A 26297-nucleotide genomic window follows, 5' to 3' on the forward strand; every position below is an offset into this window, starting at 1 on the left:
AGACTGAATATGAACTAAAGTAATAATGATAATACCAAAAAATCTCTATCAGCAGCAGTTTGTAAATCTTATAAGAATCTGGAAAATTTCTTGCGATTTATCTCAAAGTTTCATTTTTTTGTAGAAAATGTTCAACTTTTCACACTCTGAAAATGTCCATGTTTTTTTTTTAACGTTTGTTAAAACTGCCACCATGTTGTGACAGTTTAATATGCAACCAATAATCTGTGAAAAGATCTATGTCCTCCACCTCGTCCCTGAGCTGCTACTGCCATTGGAAGACATGCACCGCTCCCGACCAAAAACAACCAATCAGAGGCAGGGTGAGGGTCTTAGTGCTGAGCATAAAGCTCATGTACTTGCTGCTCAATGTGCCATTGGCAGAGAAACAACTTACTGTTACAGGACGGGAAAACTTAATCTGTTGTCATCTTTGGCTATGCTAACTAGCCTTAGCATTCATGACAGGCTAAGACCCGCCTCCTGGCTCTGATTGGTTGTTTCTAGTTAGCAGTGGGAGAAAGCAGAGGAGCTTGATTTTTTTCTTTTTTCTTTTTTTTTTCACAGATTATTGATCTCATACCATTCTGTCACAACATGGTGACAGAGTGGTATAAGTTTCAACAAACGCGTTACAGATAGTCTTTATTTTTCTAAAGATCTGGGATGAATGAGAAGAGACAAATCCAAACGATTGGCTTGTAAACGTAAAACTTTGATTTGGTTTTTAAGCTAGCTCAGGATAACTCTGTTCAAGATGAAAGGAAAAACAAACAAACCGTGTGGCCCAGGGTTGTACCGGCTCACCTGTCTGAAAGCGCACGAATAATTTGATCACATTTGTCATCTCACTCGAGTGCTGAACAAACAGGAATCTGTGATTAACAGTTTTAATTAGGATTCTAACTTGACAAATTCTTACAGCCTCACAACGTGCCTAAGATGAATAAATCACTGGCCTGGGATCATCAAGCTGCCTCCTAAGTGACTGTGCCTCGAGATTACTTTGTGATTCCACAAACTGAGAGTCAGCCAAGGCTGAGTGTGTGTGTGCGTGTGCATGAGTGTGTGTAACTAATCCTGTTCCCACCACATGTCAGGTGGAGGAAGTTTATGTCCGATCATTGATGACTACCCTACTCAGGTGTTGGATCCTGTGTGGGGTTTTTTCCCCCTTGACTCTTGAAAAGCTCTACGTCAAAGCTAAGGGAAGCTGCTGTTCAGATGTCTGCACACCTGGCTCATGAAAGAGTCGTGGAGATGAGAGTTGCAAAATTGCATTATATCTACTACGCCCCGTATGATGATGTAATTGTTAGAAAACTCAAAGACAGTTTTGTCAGCTTTTGTAAGACTGCAGTAAAGTTCCCACATTCTTCATATGAAGTGCAGAAATCGGTTCTTGTTGACGTGGACTGGTGACGAAAATTGCGTCATTTTGTTCTCATCTGCCTCCCATTTGCCACATCAGGCTTGGGTAAAGCGGGTCACCCGTGTATGGAGGTCTCAATCCACTACACGGCCGTCACAGGTTGAGTCCTGACCCACTGACCTTTACTGCATGTCTTCCCCGTCTCTTACAATCCACTTTCCTATCTGACCACTCTCCACTAAAGACCACTAGAGCTACAAAAATCCTATTAAAAAAAAGGAGAAATATGAACAATGGATTCATGTAGGTAAGGAAATGTACTGGTCAACAGTTTTGAACATCCAGACATAGTCCATGTGTTTTTCATTCATTTATGGTCCTCCCTCCTAAAGCCAAACAATAACATTGAGGTGTATACTTTGACAGGGCCATTATCACACCTTTCATTCTGTGGTAGATCAGTTGTCGTTTTGGGGATGCCATCTGCTGTTCAGCAGATGTCAAGAGATAACTGTGGTAGACAGAGACGTTCATGGAAAACAATGACTGAATCTCTACATATCGACTACCATGTGTAAGAGTTGGTGTCACATGTATTTGCTAACATCCTTTTTTAGTATCAACAATGTGCAACTGTGCATTACAGCCAAACATCTACACTACACCCATCTGTCCGTTCTGAGTTTCACTCTGACCTTCAGTAGGTTGACTCTCTGAGTGTAAAATAGAGCTCTTGTTTTTCTTTACTTTTATAATTTTAATTTCCTAAGAAATGTGCAGCCTTGGCTTTTCTGTGAATATGCCGGGACATTCGGTCCTGAAAGGACCGAGAACCGTTCGATATATTTTACTGTTAAATAGTCTTTTACAAGATAGAAATGTGCACTTAAATTGTTTGAAAATGGACCTAAAACTCCTCTGAGGTTGACGTGCAGCAGTAACTACTTCTGGAAGGTCGTTGCTAATGTCTTTCAGCTTCAGCACTGATCAACCACCCGTATGCTCCAGGTGAGCAGCTGCCAAAACGTCTCATTTTTACACAGATTGTCGCACTTCAAATCCGTTTTATTAGCAGCATATGGCTGATATTTCACTTCTGAAGTTCTGCGGATAAAATGCAAAGATGTCTTTTTGCGTTTTCATACTGACGTCATCTTTGTTTAATAAAAAATAACACAATGAACCTTGCTGTGTTATTGCAATCTTGAGGTAAGACTGCTGATTAAGATTAGATCATTTATGATATTTAATAATTCACATGACCCTAGAGCTAAAAGTTAGTGTTATGTAGAGGAGTTCTGTCTTTACACTACACATGTTGCATTGAAAACTTACAGGACGTTCATGGTGTTCTGTTTCATTGGTTTCCATGTTTATTGATGTTTAAACAAGGTTTTCATCAACTAATACTGTTACATTTGCTTAAGTAGTAATGAAATCTTGTGGTTAAAACTGTTTGGACAGTGTTTACCTCACATCTTTATAGGATCAAACTTTAACTTAATGTTTCTTCTTCTGTAGAAATGAATTTTTTTATGTTGAGTCTTCTGCAGTAGTTTCCTAGTCGAACGTACTTTCGCTGTGCTTTGACTCTGCGCTAATGGTTATAAATGAGATATGCAGGAAGTAAACACATGCGGTTTGGTCGGAGTTGTTAGATGGAGATGCACAACATCCTTCATGGCCCGTGACCTTCCCTTATTCCCAATTTAAACATCAGTAATGTGCAGTGGTGTCTGAAGCTCCACTGTAAAATGCTGGATTTAAGTCCTGATGATATGCATCATAACTATTGTAATCAGACACCCCGAGCTTCGCCTCCTTTATTAATTGTCCAAAGCGCAGTGATTTATTGTAGTCCTGCAGAAGGATTATTAATTTTCTGCTTGATTATACCTGTGGGCGGCAACGGCGCTGCGCCGCATACGAGCATCTGCTAAATGAAAAAGTATTCTTCACTTGAAAAGAAGTCCTTAGAGATGCAACAGCTCATTTTTGCTTTAATCAAACGTATAGAAAAGCGCTGCTGATTAAGAGCGCTTTGGCATGCGTTCAGGGCGAGGAGAGCGCAGTGAGAATCATCTGATTGTCTCCGTTCAGAAAATTAAAAGCTCTGTTATGTTTGCGGCAAAAGTCCGAGAAACCTCTCAGGCGGTTTAATGACCTGCGTGCTGCGACTTGGTTTCCAGTCTCGCTTCCCAAACTGCACCTGTGCCACAACAAAACACCCGGCCGCGCCGTGCGGCGGGCAGCTTACATTCCACAGGAAACTGTGGAGAGTGTGTACAACACAAACCTCTCTCCGTCGGGCGTGTCCAGGCACGCCCCGAGACGCAGACAGCGGGACCAAGTTCAAACTTCACTCCAGGAAATCCGAAATGATCACAACGCTCAGTGGAACACACAGGTGCAGATTTCCCCCCACCCACCCAAACCTGACAAACTCTTGATCAACCTGACACTGTGCGAGGTCGGGGCCGGTGGCAGGTCTCTGCAGCCGCCTCACGAGGCCCCAAGGAACAAAAGAAAGAAGTCTATTGAGGCTGTGCTACCCCCCAAACACACTCCTGGCTTGATTCCTGCAGTATTCCATGCTTGTGAATCCATCTACCCTCTCCTGCTCCAGCAACAAAGCTGATGGTTGTGTAATAACACTTTTACACTGATAAGCTTGGCGTGGGTTTCCAGTACCGTTTTAATCCTTCTGCATCCTTCCATCAATGCTGCATCTCATTCTGTAGCTCCTAGCTCACAGCTTCTGCTCACATCTGCTGGTATCGGGGTCACCTTCCTGTGGAAACGTGTCGTAGAAACAGTTTGTTTTTTTTAATTTGCAGATGTTAACGCTCAGATGAAAGGGAATCTCCCAAGAGCTCCGTTTGCAGAGTCACTGACCAGCAGGGAAATTATTACAACGGCGTGTTAGGGACATTGTAGATGGATTTTTTTATTTATTTTTTTTTATTGTGTACATTTTCACCAAAAAACAAGAGGAAAAAAAGAGTTTGAAAAGTCAAAATTTTTCTAGAAAAAATTTGAATAAAAATCAGAAACTTCCTAGAGAAAACAAGGGACATTTCTGAGCCTGAAAAAGTAGAAATTTCTTTGGGAAAAACTCATTTAGAGATTAATTCAGATATTTCTCGAAAAAATCTTGGAAATTTCTGAGTTTGAAAAGTTAAAAAATTTTAGGCCTGTCCCCCCACCCCTATTTTTGGTAGAAAAATACTTTTTAGTTTTTTTGTAGAAAGTCTCCGAGCTTCTATCTAGCGACTCTTCAAACTTTCAAACTTCAAATTTCCAAGTTGTTTTCTGGAACATTTCTTGAGATCGATCTCAAAGTTTCAGTTTTTCAACAAGTTCAACTTTTCGAACTCTGAAAATTTCCATTTTTTTTTAATATAAAATTTCTGAGATTAATCCCAAAATTCAAGGCTTTTTTTTCATCAGATTTTCAAGTTTTCAAACTCAAAGTTGTTTCAAACTCAAACAAGTTCCTTGTTTTTTCTGGATATTAGATATTTTATCAGAAACAGTCCTTTTTATCTGCAGTGGCCCTAATACAGTTTTGTAAATCACCATCCATCAAAAAAAAAGAAAAAAAAACGTCCCACTTTAATTATCTATATTAAATAAGATGCCTAATAATCACCCTGCTGTTAAAATGAAAGAAGAGATATTTTGTTGATGCTGGAGTTGCTGCATCACAGTCGTCTCCTGCTAAACCAGACGTGCTTATTTGCAGCAGATCTGACACGTTGGTGCTGAGAGGAGCCGACAGCTTGACGTTCACTCTGTCCTCTTTGGCCACTAAGAAGGAGAGGCAGATTAATTAAAAGACCTTTGCAGCCAATGAAGACAGGTGGCAATAATCCTGACAACAGACAGATCCGAAGCCCCTCATACAAAACCAATTTCAGCCACACTCCATTTTTCAAAAGCTCATCAGGGTGAGGAAGGAGAGCGTTGAACCCATGTGGCTGCAGAATTTGTTTCCCTCCGATTGCCTTGTCAGGATATCTTATCCGATGGCAGATGACCAGAGCCCCACCCTGTACAGACAAAGTCTGCTTCTTCCTGTCTCCGACACCCAAAACCCCTCACACAATGCGTCCTCTGTTGCTCTGCTCGCATGCACTGTCTTGCATTTTCCCACAAGGATGCGGACACGGCCTCCATCGTCCGTTCAACAGGACGCCTGCCGACATTCCCACGCAGCACCGGTCCACTTAACAGATTAATCAAACAGCCGGATTTAACTCTCATTTTGATATTTCGGCTGATCCAGATCTATGACAGGTAGAACTAACTCCTACAGGTGTAGAGTGGATCCCTGGTACTATGGGGGTTAGAGACAGCAGCTGCCTGTGAACAGCTAAAATCCACAAATACATGAGACCCCTTCTAAAAACGCTTATAGCTGCCTTTTTTAATAGTTCAAACACCAAAAACACCAAACATGCATTAACACTCAAAGAGTGTTAATGTATATTGGGATTAGGGGTGTAAAATGATTCTGTTCTATAATGGCCGGATGGAGTATGTTACTGGATGAGGAAGACCATGTTACCTCAGAAGCTAACATGGTCTACCTCATCTCTGCTCTTGAGTGTAAAGCCAATTAGCACCAAGGAAAATAAATGGCGGCACTTCATTGGCTGCTTTGTAAACGACAGCCAATAGCGTGTCAAATACCATTGCTCCACAAACATTTTAGCTTTCGGAGTTGCTTTTTTGTATTTCGTTTATTTCAGAGTCACTCCTGAAAATGGTGTGGGGTCCACTGTGTTTCTATTGACCATGAAGTTGCTCAAAATTGGAGAAAAAAAATAATAATTTTGCTTCATGGACACACAGCAATTACAAAACTCAAGTTTTTGCTAAAAAGTTTTTGAGGTGGATTTTTAAACCAGTTTGTTCACAGCAGGAAGGTGTTTATTTGGAGGCACATGGCCTCCTTGAATAATGCGCATCATCGAAAGTTAAGTTTGTCATTTGAAAGTGTTGAATCTGTACCTTTTCTGTAAAATCGCTGACTACAATTTGTCCAGAACGCCGCATAGCCGCTCTGCAGTAGGCGGGGCTTGTTGCACCATCACCTGAATAAGACGCCGACATTTCCTGTAATGGTTGATATTTGATGAGCGCTAGCACCATGACTTAACTGTGACCATATCTCAAAAGTGTTTACATTTGTCATCACCATGAGTCTTACTGACTTATTATGTGAACAAGCTTATTCACATGTGATTTTAAATGCATTTCTTATTTAATGGGAACATCACAATTGCGAAATTGGGATATTTTTAGACAGTAGCTGCATAACAACAAAGATTTGCGCGCATTTGTTATTGAAAAACTGTTTTTGAAACATACAGCTCAGCACAGTTAAAACACTTTATACGGGGATCAAAACATAACAAAATTAAGCACGTTGTCTGAAAAAAATCCTCTTATGTCTGTAAAGTATGCATGTCACTTCTAATGGTGCTGTGTTTCATACTGTGTTTGTGTGTATATTGGGATTAAGGGTGTAATATGCTTCTGTTCTATAATGGCCGGATGGAGTATGTTACTGAACCGCGATCCATTCAAGGCTGGGAAACCACAGGATTTGAGGCAGTAGGAACAGCTTTATCACAGTCTGTTTTTCATACCTAGTCATACAGATGATACTTCAATATTCCATACACAATCCATGTGGATAAATAATTATTTGTTGAATTACTCATAATGTAGGTCGGTGGGTATCAGGTGGAGCTCCTCTGACCGTTAAGTTTATTTGTGTAACACATTTCAGCAATAAGGCATTTCAAGGTGCTTCACATGATGAAAACATGACATTTTTTTAATATTATCATCAAAATCATCAGAAATCATGATATATTGGAACAAAGACTAAGACTCAAGCGCTTTTACAGTTGAGTGCATGTCAGCCCAAGAAGTGCTTTGTGAGTACGCTCTGTCAACTCAGCAGAGTAAAACAGGAAATACTCCCCTTTTCCTTCAAAATAAGATTCTCACTCGTGAACAGCAACAAGTTGTCGAGTTTAAACCTCTTACCTTTATGCCACGATACCTCATCATATCCCTAGAAGATGCTAACTAATAGAATACGCTGATAAAATCCTACTACACTTTGTGTAGTTCAGTGAATAGTTCTGCTGTAACCACAGATATTTACACACTTTTTTTTCTTTGTAATGTTTGAATGCTGCTCCAACATCGTCTCTGGTAGATTCATCAAACTTGTTGCCTGAAAAAAAAAAAAAGAAATCCTACAGGGATAAGGGCTGAAAAGTAAACATGAAACAGCTGCAGCACAAGCTCAATAAAGGGCTCCAGTTCAGACTATTTATCTTAGTTATTGTCAGATAAAATGAGGTTATTTATCTGAACGCGCTGGAACCTCACTTTGTTTGCAGCGATGCAATCACCAGGAAACTGTAGTGAATCCAGCCTCCCTGGGCAATTAGTTCATTATAATGTGCTGCACTTGCATTAATGTGATTGAGCACATCTGTTAGCGGTGCATGTATATATAAACTTCCTAAGTCTTTTTTCCTTTTCGTCTTTCCATCGTACCCTCCTTCATCAAGAGAATCGTCAATGAGAGGATCCACCGCAACAGTCATGGAACCGCTTAGAAACAAAGAGCCTTCACCAACCCTGACACAGGAAATAGAAATCCTTACGCCTTGTTACTTGTTTCCCCCCCCAAAAAAAGTTCAAATGAACTTCCAGAAGATTAATACGTGGGGTAAAATTTTAGTAAGGGTACTTATCATCTGAAAAGTCAAATAACGGATGAACCTTTTGCTCCCAACCCCCTACTTTCAACTCCCAGTGTGTGTTGAAACTGCTTGGATGCATAAGGAGTCTAATGAGAGGAGAGATTCCGAGCAGCCTGATGGGTCTCATCAATCACCTTTCTGCTTTGGAGGTGTACTGCTGGTCAGGAGAAGTGGCCACGTGAGGTGAGGGGAGCAAATGGGAAGGAAAGGCATCAGGCATTTAATCTCAATAAGTTAATAGACTTTCGAGTTTGGTCTTGTCCAAGTGGAACTTCATCCCTGATGTTAGCAAACAAACGGCATGTACACAGGAGACAGACAGAAGAGTCTCAGGAGCGGCCTGGCATTTCCACATTACACAGTTAATTTATGTTGCACCTGAAACCAGGAGATCTAACAAGAGAGTGTCGATATGCCCATAAGAGCCAGTTAAAGGTTACTAAGCACTAAAACAGAATAGAAAAAAGCGTTCCAGATCTCCACCACTGCAGGCACAGTATGGATCTTTGTAAGTAGTTAGAAGTACCGTAACAAGAAATGCTTTCTTGGGTATAGTGTGGTAGACTTACATGTGTCTACATGTTACCTTGATATCGTATGATATCAAGGTGATAAGACTTATTATGCCCTTGACATAATATCTCAATATGTCAGGGGCAAACATACAACCCTTGAGGACGGAAGAGGAGAGAATCGGAGGAGAGGAAATGGAACAGCTGTGTAAATAGTTTTTACCCATTTCAAAATAAGAGCATTAATTAATATAAACGACTAACTGCTTGAAGATTTCTTAACAGTTGATAACCAAAACTTCAACACAGAGGTCAAATTTTATTCAACTGAAAGTGTAGAAAACAGCCAAGTAAATAATTAATTTAGAATGTATCTGGTAAATTAATTTAGTGGAAGCTAGATTCGGTAAACATTTTTGAAAAGTTAGCAAAAGCACGAGCACATTAGCAGACGTGTTACCATTTCCTACAGCACTGAGCCAGGGTTTGCTAAAGCTGAGACAAAAGAGCTGCATTGTTATCTCTGCTGATGGAGTAACTCATGGTTACACTAGAGGATATGAATGAGGTCTTTTTTTATTAAAAGAAACTGACAGTGTTCCTGTTTTTCTTGGTAAAAATTCTAAAATGGGCTTCCTCTTTTTTTTTTGGCTGGGTAGAATATTGTTATTTTGCTTACATTTGACTTTAAGAGTAAACAAGAATTTCTTACAAAATAAAAACAGAAGAGTAAAAGTATAAAATAAATGACATTTACTTGACTGGTGCTGTTTCTGCATTATGTTTAGCAAATACTGACTCTTTGGATAAGTCATAGACAAGTGCACATGCTTGCTTTTTTATAACTGCTTCAGTCTGCTGCCTAAAATGCTAATGAGTGGAAACTGTGCAGCATGTAGCATAGCTTTAGCACGTGTTGAAAACAGGTGTTTTTGGTAATGCATTATGGTCAGATTTGTTGCCATAAAAACTCCTACGGCATTTATCGAGGCTTCATCCTGGTCTTATTTGGATAGATGTTCCAGAGCTGCAGGTTTAAATTTGGATGATGCCTTTTTAAAAACATCAAACATCACTGTATTCCAGTGAGAAACACTAATGTTCCCACACTTTAATGATAGCACCGAGTCCTCATATTCTGATTTATCCGTCCTCATCATGCGTGTCTTTCTGGTTTTGTTTTATGTGTAACTTTTAAAGGTTGCGAGGCAGAACATAGAGTTCCCCACTTTAGTTCTGCACATAATTGTGGTACATGTGTAAAAGTTTAAAACACTCGTTCTGTACAATTTGCTCAAATGATTGGTCTCCATCATGTTCTTACTGCAGGGATTTTCGTCTTTTGTTCAATTTTTGTTTTAACTTTTTATGTGATTGTCTCCATGTTTCTATGATTTTATCGGAACTTCAAGGAATCTTGTGTTTTTTTTTTTATGTATGGACTTTTGTTTTTTGTTTGTTTTTGTTTTTTCCTTCGAAGCACCTTTATTTACCAGTTGCCGTGCCTTTAGCCCTTGTCCATACCACAACAGACCTGGTGGATGTTGTCTGTTCTTCACTTAGCTACTCATCCAGGATGTTTTTCTGGCTCATTCCTAGTATGCTCAGCATGGACTGTAAACATTTTCTATTTAAAATCTTCATATGTAGCCACTACAGCTTTGACTTTACTTACAGCAGGCTGCATGGTCATTATGAATTCAAATTCTCATGTTTGCAAAAGTTCTTTAACTCCAGAAGGTTAGCAAACAAAAACGTAAAATTCAAAAGAAGAGATTTTATTTCAAAGTTGTGAAGCCAGCATTGACATTGAGTTATGAGGGTATTTGTGTATTTGAAAGACCAATTTGTACCCAAGCTTAGGTGTATCTTCAATATTTCCATGTTCTTTCCTCATTATGCCGACTGTTTTGTGAAGTGCACCAGTCCCTCTTGCAGCAGAGTGCCCCCTCCCCCACCCCAAAGTTACAAACTTCCTCCTTTGTCCTCACTGAAAAAACACTAAATATTATCAAGTAATTTTGCTCTACTTTCTAGTGCAGATATATTAGTTCACTTGAAACAAAACAAAACTAACTTCCAAAGATAGAAAGGAAAATATTTCAAGAACAGTTGAATCTGATTTAATATCAGACAGTTGGGAGAAAGTTGTATTTTTATATAGCATAAAATAATGTTTTAAAGATGTTCACCGCGTGGATAACAAAAGGTTTAACCCAGCTGAAGTGGTAAAGAGTTTAACTCTTTTCATCAATGGCCACGACCTCTTTTAAAGACAGGTATTACGTGTTTCCCAAACAATAATAGCAATAATAGTTTTATTGCAAAATCAAGAAACTATGTTACCTACAGTTGTGATGAAAATGCTGCATATATTAAAAGAAATGTATATTTGCATCATCCGACACCTGGAGATTGGCCTGTCTCTTTAAGAACCTCCTACTTTTTCCAACACTCCCCCTTCAGCGAGTCATCACAACAATACTTCTCCATTAGGCCGTTTACAGCTGTACTTGGACGGTGCTTCGTATGAGCCGGCGTTAAGGCACGCCTGAATGGCTGCCACTGGAGATTCAAGGATTTCTCAAACATTCATGAGCCAAAGCAACACTCTGTTTTATAGCATGATGTGAAGCTAAAAGAAAAAGCCAATTTTGTATAATACCCCCCTTTTAAATTATTTGTAAAAACAAAAATACTGCAAAGTTACTGATAACTTTTGAAAAAAAAAAACAAAACATTTAAATGAAGTGAATGTTCTACCTGGACTGAACATTTATATTGAGTTTTATATTTAAAATGTGTTCTCTAGGAAGCAATTTAGCCGTTTTAAACAATCCTGAAAAGATGTGGTGCTGTATCACACAACAGAGCCTTTTTCAGTGATACCAAGGCCAAAACAGAGTAAATCAGTGCTGCACAAGTAAGGACATAGCCTATTGCTTTTTAATCGTTTTATATTACCCTGAATGGAAAAAGAAAATTGTTTCCAGAAATTTGAAGAACTGTGTTTTTCCACGGAAACAAGGCATCAGTCAGGACGTCAGAGGAAACAAAATAGTCATTTTTGTTTTTTTCTGCAATGTGAAATTTTTGCGTTTTCACCCTTCCTGGTAAAACCTGTCATCTGAATATTGGTAGCACTGTCATATGAGCTATGGTTGTCATAGACTCAAACCATACTTCAAAAACCCAGGATAACTTTAAAAGTCGACACTGTTTATTTACTGGCTCATGTTTTGTGACTTTGACCTTTAAAGACTAAAACCAATCAATCAATAGAGGAGCAAAGCGTCCGTATCGGGATTATTTAAATCCACATATTCTAAAAGTGGGTCACTATTTACTCAAATACAATCAATATTAATAGCTGGTTGGTCAACCCAAATACAATTTCTGCATATTTCCACATAAGTCCCTCTCCGTCCAGAAGTAGACACACACACACACACGTGCACACACACACACACACACACGCACACACACACACACACACACACACACACACACACACACACACACACAAACGAAAGGAGATAATTAATAAACAGCAGCTGTCACACTGTGAAACCAAAGGGGAGAAGGTACGATCCCCAAAAAGTCACAGCCAGAATTTTTGACCCATTATTTAAACAAATGCAACATTGAACATTATTTAAGATTTCTCCAAGATATCCAGGAGGTAACAGCAATTCAGGAGAAAAACATTATCTGCAACACATAGTTATTTTTTATTTGGGGGCGTAGAAACACTACCATGTTACCTTTTTAGTCCAAGCTGCATCCAGGGATGATCTCTGCGACAATCAGATGCTGTGAAACCCAATCGACAGCTGATGTATGATCACTACCTGCACAGCAGATGTTCTTCTTCAGCTGAGGAAAATATAGTAAAAAGAAGAAGACAGCCCTCTGATGGCAAAGACAAACCAACAGAACACGATAACCGAGCAGTGAGTTTAGAAAAACTGGCTTTGCTTTACGAGAGAAACTTAACCGTCGGTCACAGGACAGAAAGTGCTGGTTGAGATAACTTCAATGTAAGGAAACACTTTTTAAATTTCAACTTGAATATAAGTTTAAAATAGCTCCCAAGTTTACATTTCTCTACTATAATCAACCACATGACCATCAACACTCACTGGAATCAGGGTTAGTCTTTTTTAAAGGGTGTTGGTTAGGAGCCCAATTCAAATGTTTGAATTTTGAACAACTTCAGTCCAAGACCATATGCAATGTTGTACTCAATGGCTTGGGTCTTCTTAATTTATATATATATATATGATTGAAGGCTCATTTTGAAACCAAAAGTTCAGACAACCTGAACTTATATTTAAGGTGAAACTCCTGCAAGTTTCTAAAGTTTGAATTGTTAAAAATGTAAAGGTCAGTCTGTTACAAATCAGTCAAAAGTTGATGTGAACCCAGTAAAAACAGTCTCGATTAGAGGCTCAGATTAAAGCCTCGTCAACCTGATGGAAATATTTCCTCCCCCCCCCGTTCTTTCATTATATGCATAAAGGCAAACAGTATTTTACCGTAAACATTAAAAAAAACATGAAAAACACCACAGAACTTAATTCGCGTTCACAGAAATTCACATTCATGAATTTTTGTTTCAAACAAACATGAAAATCCACTCAGTTATCGGCCCCTCTGCAGCTGACCTTCATCTGGTTTGTGAATTTTCTTTTGAAAATGTTACCTGCTGCAGTCTATGTTAAATCTCAAACATGTCTGAAAGTCAGATTGTATTTTATGTCAGATCCAGTAAATGAAACTACAGGGTTGGATAAAAGACAATTTGGATTTTAAGACAATTTCATGTCAGTTTCAAGGCATCACATGTGGATGTTCTGCAAAGTCAAATTTCTTTTAAGTTACCTTTATGTATGCACAACGACTGACGGTAACAGTTACTTGATTATGGTATAAAATGACTCTATTTGTCTGGAAAATACATCATGTCCCACCTGACCTCTTTCCACCTCCTTAAATACTCTTTCTTGGGACGCCATGCAATTATTTGTGCTTTACAACTTTTTAAAACCTTTTAGGCATTTAATTTTTATAGTAATGCTGCACACACTGATGATGGTAATGACTTGGGGTTACATTTTATGCATTTATTTACAGGAATAAGTTATTCTGCTCATAATTTTAGTTGTGCTTTTATTAGAGTGGTAGTTCTCCTATAAAAGATCGACCAATCAAAGCAACATAATGTCACATAAAGTTTGAGTTGTAGTCATATCATTGGTTACATGACTTTTTGCTAAAGTGTTGGTCTATTAAGACGATTTTCCGTTTAGTTCTCTAATTCCTCTAATGCCAACCCAAAGAACAAGGAACTGGCTCGCAGTGGGAGTGTTACTGGTTTAACAATATAAATGGATGATCACAGGATTTAATGAATGAGTTTTTGTCACCTAGTAAATTAACTTGTTTCCCCCCCAGTTAGCCCTAGGGGGCTGTACTGTGCAGCAATATGACAGCATTGAGGCAGCGAGCAGCGCTGCGCCCCCTGCTGACTGATTATCTATAACACATAAAATAAAATCATTCTTTACTTCAGGCTGAAAGGAAACTGTTAGATTCCACTCTGTCAGTAGACTTGTTCACGATTTACAAAACAGCACCACACGTCTCATTAACAATAAGTTCATTAAGAGACTAACATTTTCATTTCAGGTTGCATATTAAGATGTGGTATTGCGGAGGTAGTCTCAAGTGAGGTGGTCCGTGAGTGTTTGTTAGATGGGTCAAGTGGTCCTCACTTGAAAAAGTTGGAGAAACACTGATTTAGAAGGCCGACACCTTTTCTACCAACCTGCACACAATGCCTCTGTTTATCAGTCTGCATGACCTCCAAATACAAGCGAGAAACTTCAAAAGAACTACAAACTACAATCCGCTAATTTAGTCAGAGTAACTAAAATCCAAGGAGGCAAAAAGTTCAGGATCCGTGTGCGATGAAATGTATGAGTTCTTTAGAGCCCACTGACACAGAGCACCGCTGGAGGAGCAAGCCCAGACACAGCGGCCTGAGTAATGAAGATGGATGCATTCTGTTATCAGCCAGCCACTTAGTGGGGCCTGATGTAACCTTAAACATTGAGGATAGCTCAGTTGCACAAAGAATCTAATTAATGAATAACCGCCATGAAAGAGGTTGAGGCGAGTGTGCATTTGCAGATGAATTCCAGACGCTAATCAAACATTGTTTAAGTGGTTTGGTTTGTCTCCAGAGCAAAGCCATATTTGCCCAGGACTTAAGACGCTGTTTGCAGGCGGGCTTAATGACTGCATGCATCTTTTAGTGTTTTTTTATGCATGAGTATGTGTTTTTATTCTTGTTTTTTTTTTTTTTTTTTTTCTAAACCTAAAGTGAAAGCTGTGTTAGTTTAAATGTATTCCAACCGGGGTTTATTACCATGAGGTCATGCCACATTGAACAGGAGGTCGTCTTATAGGAACTTTATATTCCACTTTAGCTCTGTAACTCACAGCATGTTTACTGTTTGAAGCTGCAGAGCACCGGATGTTTGACATTTTTTTAAAATATAGACGGCCAGTGGTCTGGAGCTATTTGTGTAAAGCGCTCTATAAGTAGGTAGGCGATACGTTTAGTAGTTTAATAAAAATCTCTGCCTGTAGTTTCTCAGCTCTGTAACATTTCTGAGTTTGAAAAGATGAAAAAAAATTTTCTTTTCAAACTTAAAAATGTCCATGTTTTTTTTTTTCTAGAGAATTTCTAGAAATGTTTCTCTTCCTAATATGATATGATGTATTTATCAGATAAAATCCAGATAATGTAATGGAAATGTATTTCATTGTGATAACATGTGACAAAGGCTAAAAGATGTGTGAACTTTGGGAAAGGATTGTATGTTGGAGTTGATAAAGCAGCTGGAAAACATTTTATTAATGATAACAAAGTTAACAACAACAACAACAACAAAAAGAAAACATTTGAAGCTACATTTTTGAGCCCAACTAAACTGGCTCCCTAACTCAACATTTTTTTTATTTAAAACCTCTTTTGTTATTCTTCCTTTAGTTCACAAAGTTTTTGTGGTGATTAGTGAAATCAGACATGTGAGATGATGTGATGATCCGTCTCTCTTTCTCTCTTCTCCAGTACCAGGTCCGGAGGACGTCTCCATGGCGATCAGTCAGCTCCCAGTGGAAGACGTGGCTCGTCCTGATCACCGTACTGCTTCTGATGGGACTGGCGCCCTTCGTGGTCCACTGCCTGATGACGGCCTTCCACGACCCTTCACCTCCCATCACCTTTAAAGTGGCAGCTGCCTTATTCGGCTTCCTGACAGAGCTGCTGCTCATCATGTGAGTATTTTATCATTCAGTAGCCAAGGTTATCATAGTTAACCAAAACTAACCAAATAACCAAGACTGAAACTGAGAAAACTTTTTCATTAACTGAAATAAATAGAAACGGTAATTAACGGGGAAAAGCAGTGGCTAACTGGAACTATATCATGTGTTTATACAACTAACTAAAACCTACTGAAGTTATAGATATGATGCCCTTTGTTTTCATGTTTATGAATTCATTTATTATCTTTTCGTACTGATGGGAAATCGATTTTTTTTGTCCCCAATGCAAGCAGTTTACGTCAAATTAGGGCTGTAATTTGCAAACTAGCTTTAAACATGATCACAAATTCTGCACCTAAATAGGAACCAAAGTAAACAATATTAAATTAATAAAAACCAGCAAGCCCACTCTAAAAACTAATTAAGACTAAATGAAACAGGTAATAAAACGTGACAACAAATTAAAATAAATTATGATGAAAATCACAAAACTATTATACCTCTAACTGTACGTATTTGGGTGTAGTTACACATTCAACTTGCCAGATGAGCAATCGCTTTGAGAAAATTAAGAATGGCTTTTTGTTGTTGTTGCATTGTTTTATAAATCTTAAACTCTGATTTAAAACTTAGCTGTTTAGTCCAGAATGATCTTTTTCTGGTTTGAAGTATTTTAGATTGTGATCAGTCCAGACTCAGGCTTAAGAGTTACTGACTTTAGCTTTATTAGTAGCTAAAGTTGCTAATAAAGTTAAGTCAAGAGCCTTCTATGAGCTGCTTTAAGTTATTTTGGAAGCTGGTGACATGAACGGATGATGCATCTGGTAGCAACAAGGTGCAGAGTTTGAATCTTGGTGTTCAGTGATGCGTTGCTTCTTCATGTGTCTCACTTTTCTCACTGCATCACCCTCAGCTGTAGATGTAACTCAAATCAGAGTCAGATGCTTTTCTTCATCTCTGCCGACATAAATGTCTTCCAGACTTCACAAGCAGTTTTTAATTTTCTCTATAACATTTTGTTTTACTGATTACCCAAAATTATTAGAATAAAAACGGTGTGAGATGTTGGAGACGACCTTGAATGCGTTTGCAACATCCGTGCAACCGAAAAGCTGCTTCCTTTCTTACTTCAAAATAAAAGTCCTAAAACAATGTGCATGCCTTCAAACTAATGCAAGCTCACAATTACTTTAATAGACAAAAGTAGCACAAATAAATCATTCTTTGTGAGAAAGACTTCACTTTGGACTTCACTACGATGTTTTAATGTAGGGCGATCTCATCGTGTTACACTTCTAATCAATTATTAGGAATTCATGTTCCTTAATTACACTTTATGTAAAGAACACTTATTAATAACACGTGTGTTTATGTTTACACGATGTCTTCCTCATCCACAGAACTGTAAAAACACGTTACTTCTGACCCCCAGCCACAGCATCGCCCCTCCGCTTTATTTTTAGCGTTTCCCTTATTATGATATTGCTAATTGGATTGATGCCTGCTATACTGTACACCATTAGTAAATGAACAGTCTGTTTTTATTAACATCCGCCTCGTAAATATTACATTAGATATCTACTCTCTGATTAGAAAAGCAACATATGGTGGACGCCGTAATCAGATTAAAAGAGACAGAGAGAGAGAAAAAAAAAACAGTTTTATGTAATCAGTAATTGCCGTACTCTCAGTTACTCAGTCAGGATACTTAGAACTTCAATTCATTATATTTGTTTTTGAAAATCAGTCTATGTTTTCGTTGTGACCTCTCTACCTTTCCCCTGCGACAAGTAATAGCTGAGATTTAGATAAGCGGCGCTCTTCGTGAAAAAAAAGGCGCTCTTCGTGAAAAAAAAAATCCCCAGTTAATGTTTTTTCTTTTTTTTTTTCTTTTTTTTTTGCAATAGCAGAGAGGGCCTTCAGATAAACTGCAACCGCTTCTTGTGCCAGTAGCGAAACCAAAAGTTGTCTTCTGCGTGCGAGCGTCCTTCTTTCGGTGTTTTGTCTCAAATTGGAAGAAGAGAGGCTGTTTGTAATTAACTCAACAAGGCCCATAACTTCTCCTTCTCCGCCTATTAACTGCCTTTGCGAGGAATGCGGCAAGTCAGCTGGTAATTAATAAATGCGGTGGCAGCGGTGGAGAGCTTCTGCATCATTATGTTGTTGAAGGCCTTGTCCGCGCTACTAATGAGCTGTAATTTTATGACAGGAAACGGGTTTGTTTACAGCGTGTTCAGCCCCCTCCAACAGGCCACATTCTTGGCAGTTCTCCTCCGCAGGTATTTTACCCGCTCCCGGAGTGCGGCGAGGATGTGCCGCAGTTGAAAAGCAAACACCTTTTTCTGTAAGAATCGGTGACAAAAAACCCCAGAAACAAAACAAAAATAAAAAAAAAAAACAATGAGTTTCTTGTGAGGAAAAGAACAGAGCCTCAGGGTTGTTAGGGGGGGAGAAGTCTTCCGTATAAAGTGCTCCGTGCAGGTTTCTCTGCTGACTGATTTTTTGTTGTGTTATTACCAGAATAATAGGGCGGGTTGGTGGGCGCCCTCATTAGGATTGGTGGTCTTTAAAGACCCCGTGGCCCCCGCGTGGTGCTCGTACTGCCTGGGATGTGCCAGCCTCCTGCTGCCCCCTGTCAGTGTGTATCTCAATCACACGTCAGCCCCGGGGTTGGGAGGCCTTGTAAGGAGCAGCCCCTCCTTCCACGACCCCGTCACCCCCACCCGTCACTCCGCCTTCTAATCTCCTAAAGGAGGACGAGAGCAGGATCAACAAGCGAACCCTCCACAATGCCTCGCTGTTGCTCATGTCCTCCACTCGTTCATACGGTGGCCCTCGAGTTCAAACCGCATCTACAAATCACTAAACGCAATGACAAAGTGAAGAACACAACAACAATAGGCCTGTCACCATAGCAATTCGTGCTGGACAATAAATTGTCCCAGAAGTTATTGTGATGAATATTATTGTGTTGGGAACATTTTCAAGTCTCAGTGGCAAAATAATGCAAGAACAAATTCTCAAAGATCAATAAACTTCAAATCCTAATGAATAATTGGAACTAGAAGACATTTTAAATATCCAAAATACATAAACAAAACAACAGAAACAATAAATAAAATGAATTATGAAGTCTCTAAGTAAAATTGCCCTTCAAAGAAAGGGCTGATGGACACCAGAACACCAGACTGAAAACTTTTATCATCCAGTTTTTGGTAGAAAGAGAAAAAAAGAGAAAAATGATAAATCATGTAAATGGAAATTATTGAGCTCATTTTAATGTATCATGCAATTAACTGATTTATTGCATATTGTGACAGGCCTAAACAACATATTCAAAAACACAACATTAATTGAGTACAAGTACAAATTAAGAAAACACAACATTAGATGTCAGAGGGAAACCTGATTGGCTTTCGAACCAGACGTTGTTCTGGTTTTAATCTTTAGTCTTTTGAGTTTTCAAACCCTGAGTTTCATGAAACATGAGATTTGGAAATGTTGGCAGGGCTTTGGAGATCTCAAAGAAAACATACACATGGAGACTGCTACGCTAGTAATGCTAACTATGTTATGCTACAGTTGATGTAAGACGCTAATAGCTTGGTAGTTTAAATCTTCAGCTCCATAGATACAGTCTTTGTTTGAAAATAAAATTAGAGTCCTGCTTTACAGCGGATGTCACTTCTGCTCTTATTATAATTTATGACTGTTTGCAACAGAAAGTTTTTAAATTTTTGGTTTATGGCTCTTAAAGAGCTAAACTTGCTGTTGTTTTCACAGTATTCTGTTTTATTTATTTCCTTTTTACAGCTTGTTGTTCAGGTGCTCGTCATTCAGCTAGACGCTTTGACAGAGTTGTGTCTCATACAGATTTTCCACAAAACATAGGAAACTTTATAAAACCACATTTAAAGGAGGTTTAATGATAAAAAAAACCCCATCTTTAACATGATTAATGCTCAAGTACATCTGTTGTGATTTCATTTAAGTGGATCAATTAAATTGTACAAATCTGCATTATCAGTTTCTGTCCAGTTTACAGTGCCTTTAAGGATCAACTCATTAAAATTTGAAAAACAATAAAACACAGAATCAAAGTACCGAAAAAGAAAATATCTTCATTAATTTCACAGCATGACACACTTTTAGGAAGAACGCTGCAGATATCCCAGAATCCCACAGGAAGGTCTGACCTACTGTAGTTACACATTCCTATAGTATTTAACTTGTATTTAAAGCTTCTGTATGTAACTTCTATTTACACATTCCCTAAAACTATCACCATGGTGATGGTTTGTTATGATACAGTTAATCTGTGAAAAGATGGATCTCCTCCAGCTCTTCCCTGAAATACTGCCATCTGAAGAAATGCTCCCAAACAAAAACAACCAATCAGAGCCAGGAGGAGGGGCTTAGTGCTGTCAATCAACCTTGTGTACTCGCTCTACAGGAAAACAGTTTATCCGCTGTAATCGGTTGCTATGCTAATTAACCTAGCATTCATGACAAGCTAAGCTATCAGGAAGAAGCTGTATTGTAGATCCAGATCAGAACCGGGATGATCAGGCCAATGCGAGGGTGACTGACAGCGCTAAGACCCGCCTCCTGGTTCTGATTGGTTGTTTCTAGGTAGCTCTGCGAGGAGCTGGATCTTTTTTCACAGATTATCTATCTCGTATTATACAGCCACAACTTAGTGACAGTTTGAACAAATATTTAAAAATATATATATTTTAATTAAAGTTACATAACTTTATATGATTTCAGTTATTTTTTTATTTTAATTAAAAAGTAAACATATGTTAACATTATATTTGTTTCTGTATGTGGATACGTTTTCTTTATTTCATCTTCAAACGTCATAGACTCCTGTGACCACCTTACATTTACTGTTTACTGTTTACCTACATTAAAAAAAAGAACACTGTGTTTTCAGAGTAAAACGTCACATTCCTTCAGTTTCCAGTGATCGGCAATTTATTTATTTTTTCTTTTCTTTTTCTTTTTTTTGCCGTGGCCGTTCATGTGCCTCCAAACCTGTCCTTCGGTTCTCCCTCCTCTTCCTGCTGCAGGTCGCCCAGTGGACACATTCACCGAGTCACATGACATTTGTCAGCCTGGAACCGCCTTTCGGAAGGCTGTCACACAATATGCGCCCTCTCCTTCCTTTGCTGTCATGGTGAGAGTGTGCGGCGCTGAGACAGTGCCCTGACCGCGCAGCGCCGCGCTGGGAATTTTTATATGCCACCGCCCGGAGGTTAGAAACTCTCATTATGCCGTGTTAGATTTATTAAAATAGATTATGGAAATGTTAATTAAGTCATTAATTACATTATTTAAGCGGCATTGACAGATAAGGAGTGTGTGCGTGCGTGTGTGTGTGTGTGTGCGGGTCGGGTGGCGTCGAGCTCCCTGGGTGGTTTAAAAGGATGTGATTGGTGACAAGGGACACTGTGGAGACGTCGTCTAAGCACAAGCGCTGACATGATACAAAGTGGCCTACACTGCTCTCTCACCTCACGCTACTGTCTCCAGCAGTTTGGAGAGCTGCCTGAGGACGGGTCGCCCTTCTCTAGATGTGTAAGAGCTAAAAAAAAAAGGGGGGCCTTTTCCAAGTGGCAAGTGCACATCCTTGTGAGTTGGAGCCGACTCGGAGCGGAAACGCTCCGAAGGAGAGGCTTCTGCTCGGGACTATATTTCCAGCTGTTCCAGAGGAAAACACAGCAGCGCAATTGGAAGATGAATCACCCCCTCATTCTCCCCCCCGACCCCGCCGAGTTGATACTGTGGACTCTCTTATCTGTTGACAGTTTAGTTACCAACAAAGCGCAAGAAATGTGTTTTCCAATTCTGGGAGAATTGAGCTTTTCTTTGTGCCATCAAACCTATATTAAGGGAGGGAAAATTGCTCTGATCACGCTTGATAAGAACAAATGATAGATGTTGTAAACAAGCAGAATGCTTCAATTCTGATGCAGGCCATTGATTTGCCTCTGCAGCCAATTACTATGTGGGCCGAGGTTATCCATTCTCTCAATCTACCGGGGGAGCTTTTTTTTTTTCTCTCTCTCTCTCTGCCTTCGTCCGCTGTGCTTTTTAGCTCCTAAAAATGTTAAATTAAAACATATTAACTCTCATAGTTCAAATAGTCCGGTTGGAAATAATGAGTCCTGATTTGGCCGGCCTTCCATCAGGGTGCCAGGCAGCACTGAAAGGTGTATGTCTTGATATTAAGTGGCTGCTGATTGCAGGAAATGATACAAAGTGTTGCTGCTCGACCACCTCGGAGTCAAGCTATCACGATTAGCCCTTCCATCAGTCACATGGACCTAATGATAATGAACTGATTGCTGAGATAGTTAGTATGCAGCAGCATGAATGGCACAGAGCTCTTTCATCACGACTGAAGACGGATTTTCTCCGTTGCGGATACTGTGACCGTGGAAGCGACCACGCAATCATTTTCCTCACCCTTTATTGGTTTGTTATATGAGAGACAGTATGACTTTTTTTTCCACTGTTCCAAACAAGTTCTGTTGGTATTAAGTGGACATTCATCTGTTTTCACTGGTTGGTGCTGGTGCCCAACACCAGATTAGGCTTAAAACATCCAACTGATCCGATCCAACTAATTAACTTTAGCGATGGTTTGAAGTGAACCATACATGCTTTAATTGTGATTTTACTGCTTTAGTTTTTAGGCCATAAGTTAAGTAAGCAGTGTAGGATAGAACGTCATATAAGCGTTTCATATCAGTCAATACTGATAATTATTGATTCGTTTTTTGGTTTTAAACAAATGAAATACTTCCAAACCAATCTCAATCTCAAGCTGCAAAGCAAGTGAAGAAAAGATCATTGTGTACAATGGCACTGATTTACTTTACAGAAACTTTGCATGAAATGGTCACAGTTTCCTTTAATATTTGTTTTAGACGCGGTTAACTTGAACTGAATGGCACATCGTACAAGTTAAAGCAGAATGAATTCAGCAGGAGTCCCCTAAACACTCTAAAGACCCTTCAATAAGAGGGAATACTCTTATTAATAAGATTAGGATTATGTTGTTCCACTAATAAAGTTATTTGATCTCATTTTGAATGTAACTAATTAGACAGAAATACATTGCCTTGCTGGGGCTTAGAGAATGTAAACCACATTCTGGGGAGGAACAGGGGAAATGGAAAGCAGCAGAATAGAAGGAAGATGCGTCTGTGTGGACAAGATTTTTTAAAAATTCTCTTTCAAATTCAGATTTTTACAAGAAGCTTTTGTGTCTTTGTTTCACTTTCTGTGTATTCATACCTTTATCCCTCCTGCGGTCTTAGAGGAGGAGGCAAATGTCCAGTTGGACCGCCCTGTCAACTACAGGTGGGCATTTATCGCATTGTTTATCATTTATCGTGAAAAACTTCTTATCCAGATAAGAATTTTGCTTTATAGTTCTCATGATAAGCTTCAGTTATTGAAAGTAAATAAAAAGTAAAACTGACAATATGACCAGAAATGTTACTTTTTACTCTTTTCTTTTCTTTTGGTTTGCTCCACAAGAGCATCAATAAATGTAAGTAAACTCAAAAATACAACTAAATGCAGTTACTGCGTGCAGTTTAATGACAGATTTCGCTTTTTTAAGTAAGAGGCTCCAGAAAAAAATCTGTTTCGTTTTCCAAGAAAACGGAACAGGTTTCTCAGTATATGTGTTTGTGGCTCTATGATGTTCACACAGCAATAGAGTTGCCTACAGAAAAACGTGATAAACGGTTTTTTAAAACAATATATCACAAAGTATCGGTATAAAGTTCTCCAAAGCTTTATCTCTGACCTGTCTGCTGTGTTCCATGGTCTTCATCATTCTACTTGTTCATTAATGTTCTTGGACAAACCTCTAAAGTCCTCAAAGAACTGAGATCACATCAAACACAGGTGGAGTCTCTTTACTAATTAGGTGACGTAAAAATTTACACCACATTTCTGATTTTCCAAGACCTTCAAAATGTCACATTTTATTGTCTTTCCAATTGAAAATGCTTTGAAAGTTGTGGCCGTTAAAGTGGGACATGTGGAAACGTTGATGACTTGTGTGTGGTGTTTTCCCAGGTGTCTGTCGAGTTACCTCAGCGGTCGGTACCAGCGGGCGGAGAGGAGCTCCTTCACAGTTCAGCCAAGAAGCAGACGGGGGGAATGCTGGGAAAAATCTGACGCATCAGCTGTGGCGGGTCAAATGTCAGCCGGCGGAGGAGACGACAAGAACCCGGACATGGTGAAGAGTGAATGCCTCGTCGTCTTATGAATCAAAAGGGATCTCACAAAACCCTGACTCTTTTTGGTGCCGTCTGCTGAAAACAGCATCACCCATTTACTGTTTTCTCCTTTGTCAAACCTCACACTTTGTTCAGAACGCACATTTGCACAAGTTGCAAGCTGATGATGAGAGAGAAAGTGTGTACGTGCTCAGAGAGAGGAAAAAAGAGCCTGAAATCGCTCTCTTTCCCTTAATGATGCCCACACAGAGACAATGGGGCGCCGCTCTGATTAGTGTCACCTGTCCTTGTGCATCTCATCAGCTCCATTATGGCTCCATCTCCCATGCTTCTTGTGCTAATTGAATAGCCCGTGAAGTGGTGACGAGGATGGGGGCGAGAGCAACGTCTGTCCCGCTGCTGCCCCACAAATGAGAGGAACGCTTTCCCAGAGAGACACAAGCCGAGGAAACATAAACCATTATGAGACAGACAGAAAAGTGCTAACAAGTCGCCCTCATGTTATATTATCATCAGATTCGCTACAGATTATCTTCACGCAGCAGCTACGGCGTCAGCAACTGCTGTGTAGTTTTTGGTGGGCATTGCTTCTTCTCCATGGATCTCCTTAGCCTTCACTTAAATAGTTAAAAAATGTATTAGCTTAGCCTAGCATAACGCAACAGGTTAGACGTTGGGATAAATCTTTATCCATCAAATGGGAACAATGTATCTGCACAGTTCAAACACCTTTAAGGCTTTTCAATGTATCCTTTACTTTTTTCATCACTAAACTGAGGTTAAAGAGATAGTTTGACTTTTCCGATGCAAGAATCTACCTAAAGGTTGGAAGCTGAAGCTAACTTTCTTGGAGTCTTCGTAGGGTGTGTCCTATTTCAGGGGTTGCATCTTTTGAATGACATGGCCTACTAGGTTGACCGGGTTCTTTGTAGACCGAAGTAAATTTCTTCCCACCCTTACCTCGGTGTATATTGCGTCGCTTAGCAACCATTTCAGTGCTAAACAGAAGCTGGTAAAAAAGGAGCTTGAGGGTTTTTTTTTTCTTGTTTTTATTTTTTAAATTAAAGAACTGATTAAATAAACACAGTTTTTACAAAAAATAGATTAAAAAGCATGTCTATGCAAATGAGTAAAGTTTTAACAAGTCAGCTACTTAAAATCCTGAGGATTCACCAGACCTGGGGAAAGGAATGATGTGGTCTTCCAAGGATGAAGGTCTTGAATCCACAGGAACATTGCTGATTTTTTTTTTTTTTTTGTTTTTTTTGTGGGGCACCATTTTGTAAGTGAATGGATTACTTTAGAGAGCGACCTGGACTAACCCAAAGTCATAAGATGAATGTTTTTAAGATTGAGTGAAGCTGCATCTTTTATCAGTCCAAATTGAAGAAAATGATATTTCAACAGAGTCTAAAATGAATGTGAGTGTGTCATCTACACCACTGATGAATGTATGTCAAAATGTGGCTTATATTATTACCTATTATTTGCTTTTATAAAAGAATATATTCCTATATATCTAATCTATCTACATAGGAAGTTTGTGAAAAGGCTGAATGTTTTCTCTGCATTGCAGTGCTGAACCACTATGTGAAAAAGTTTTTCTAAGAGGAAACAAATAAAAACTATTTACATTGAATGCTTCTCAGGTCTGTCTGTGTTCAGTCAGTGGAAGATACAGGAAATAATATTCTCTTCTGCAAAGGAAACTTTTAATTTTGATTGTTTAAACATTGGCAGCTGTGACGCGGAGCTGTAGAGTGGCGCCTCTGGTGCCAAGCTGGAGCCTGAGGCACAACTAGTGCAGTCCAATCACACTTCTTGTGATATTTTTTTTCTGCGCGTTCTGATACATTCCTCTCTATTTTAGCTCCCCGTCACCACCGGGTCACTCTTAGCCTGGCACCACCTCAACTTCAGGCCTTTACAGATACAGAGTAGATGTGTTCTCCAAAATACCACGGCAACAGTGACCACCGGGCCTGTGTGGTGCCGAGGCTTACCGAGTGCCTGC

General features: G+C 39.3%; 1 protein-coding gene across 1 annotated transcript in view; it reads left to right on the plus strand.

Moving 5' to 3' along the window:
• Positions 1-25911, plus strand: part of LOC107836526 (uncharacterized) — an 89676-nt gene extending 63765 nt beyond the window's left edge. Inside the window, exons 4-5 of the mRNA XM_016672762.1 lie at positions 15820-16025; positions 24120-25911. Coding sequence (XP_016528248.1) covers positions 15820-16025; positions 24120-24312 — 399 coding nt within the window. The 3' untranslated portion in view covers positions 24313-25911. The remainder of the gene's footprint in view (positions 1-15819; positions 16026-24119) is intronic.
• Positions 25912-26297: the final 386 nt, after the last annotated feature.

Source organism: Poecilia formosa, unplaced genomic scaffold (assembly GCF_000485575.1).
Source record: "Poecilia formosa unplaced genomic scaffold, Poecilia_formosa-5.1.2 Scaffold65, whole genome shotgun sequence".
In the NCBI taxonomy this organism is placed as follows: Eukaryota; Metazoa; Chordata; class Actinopteri; order Cyprinodontiformes; family Poeciliidae; genus Poecilia; species Poecilia formosa.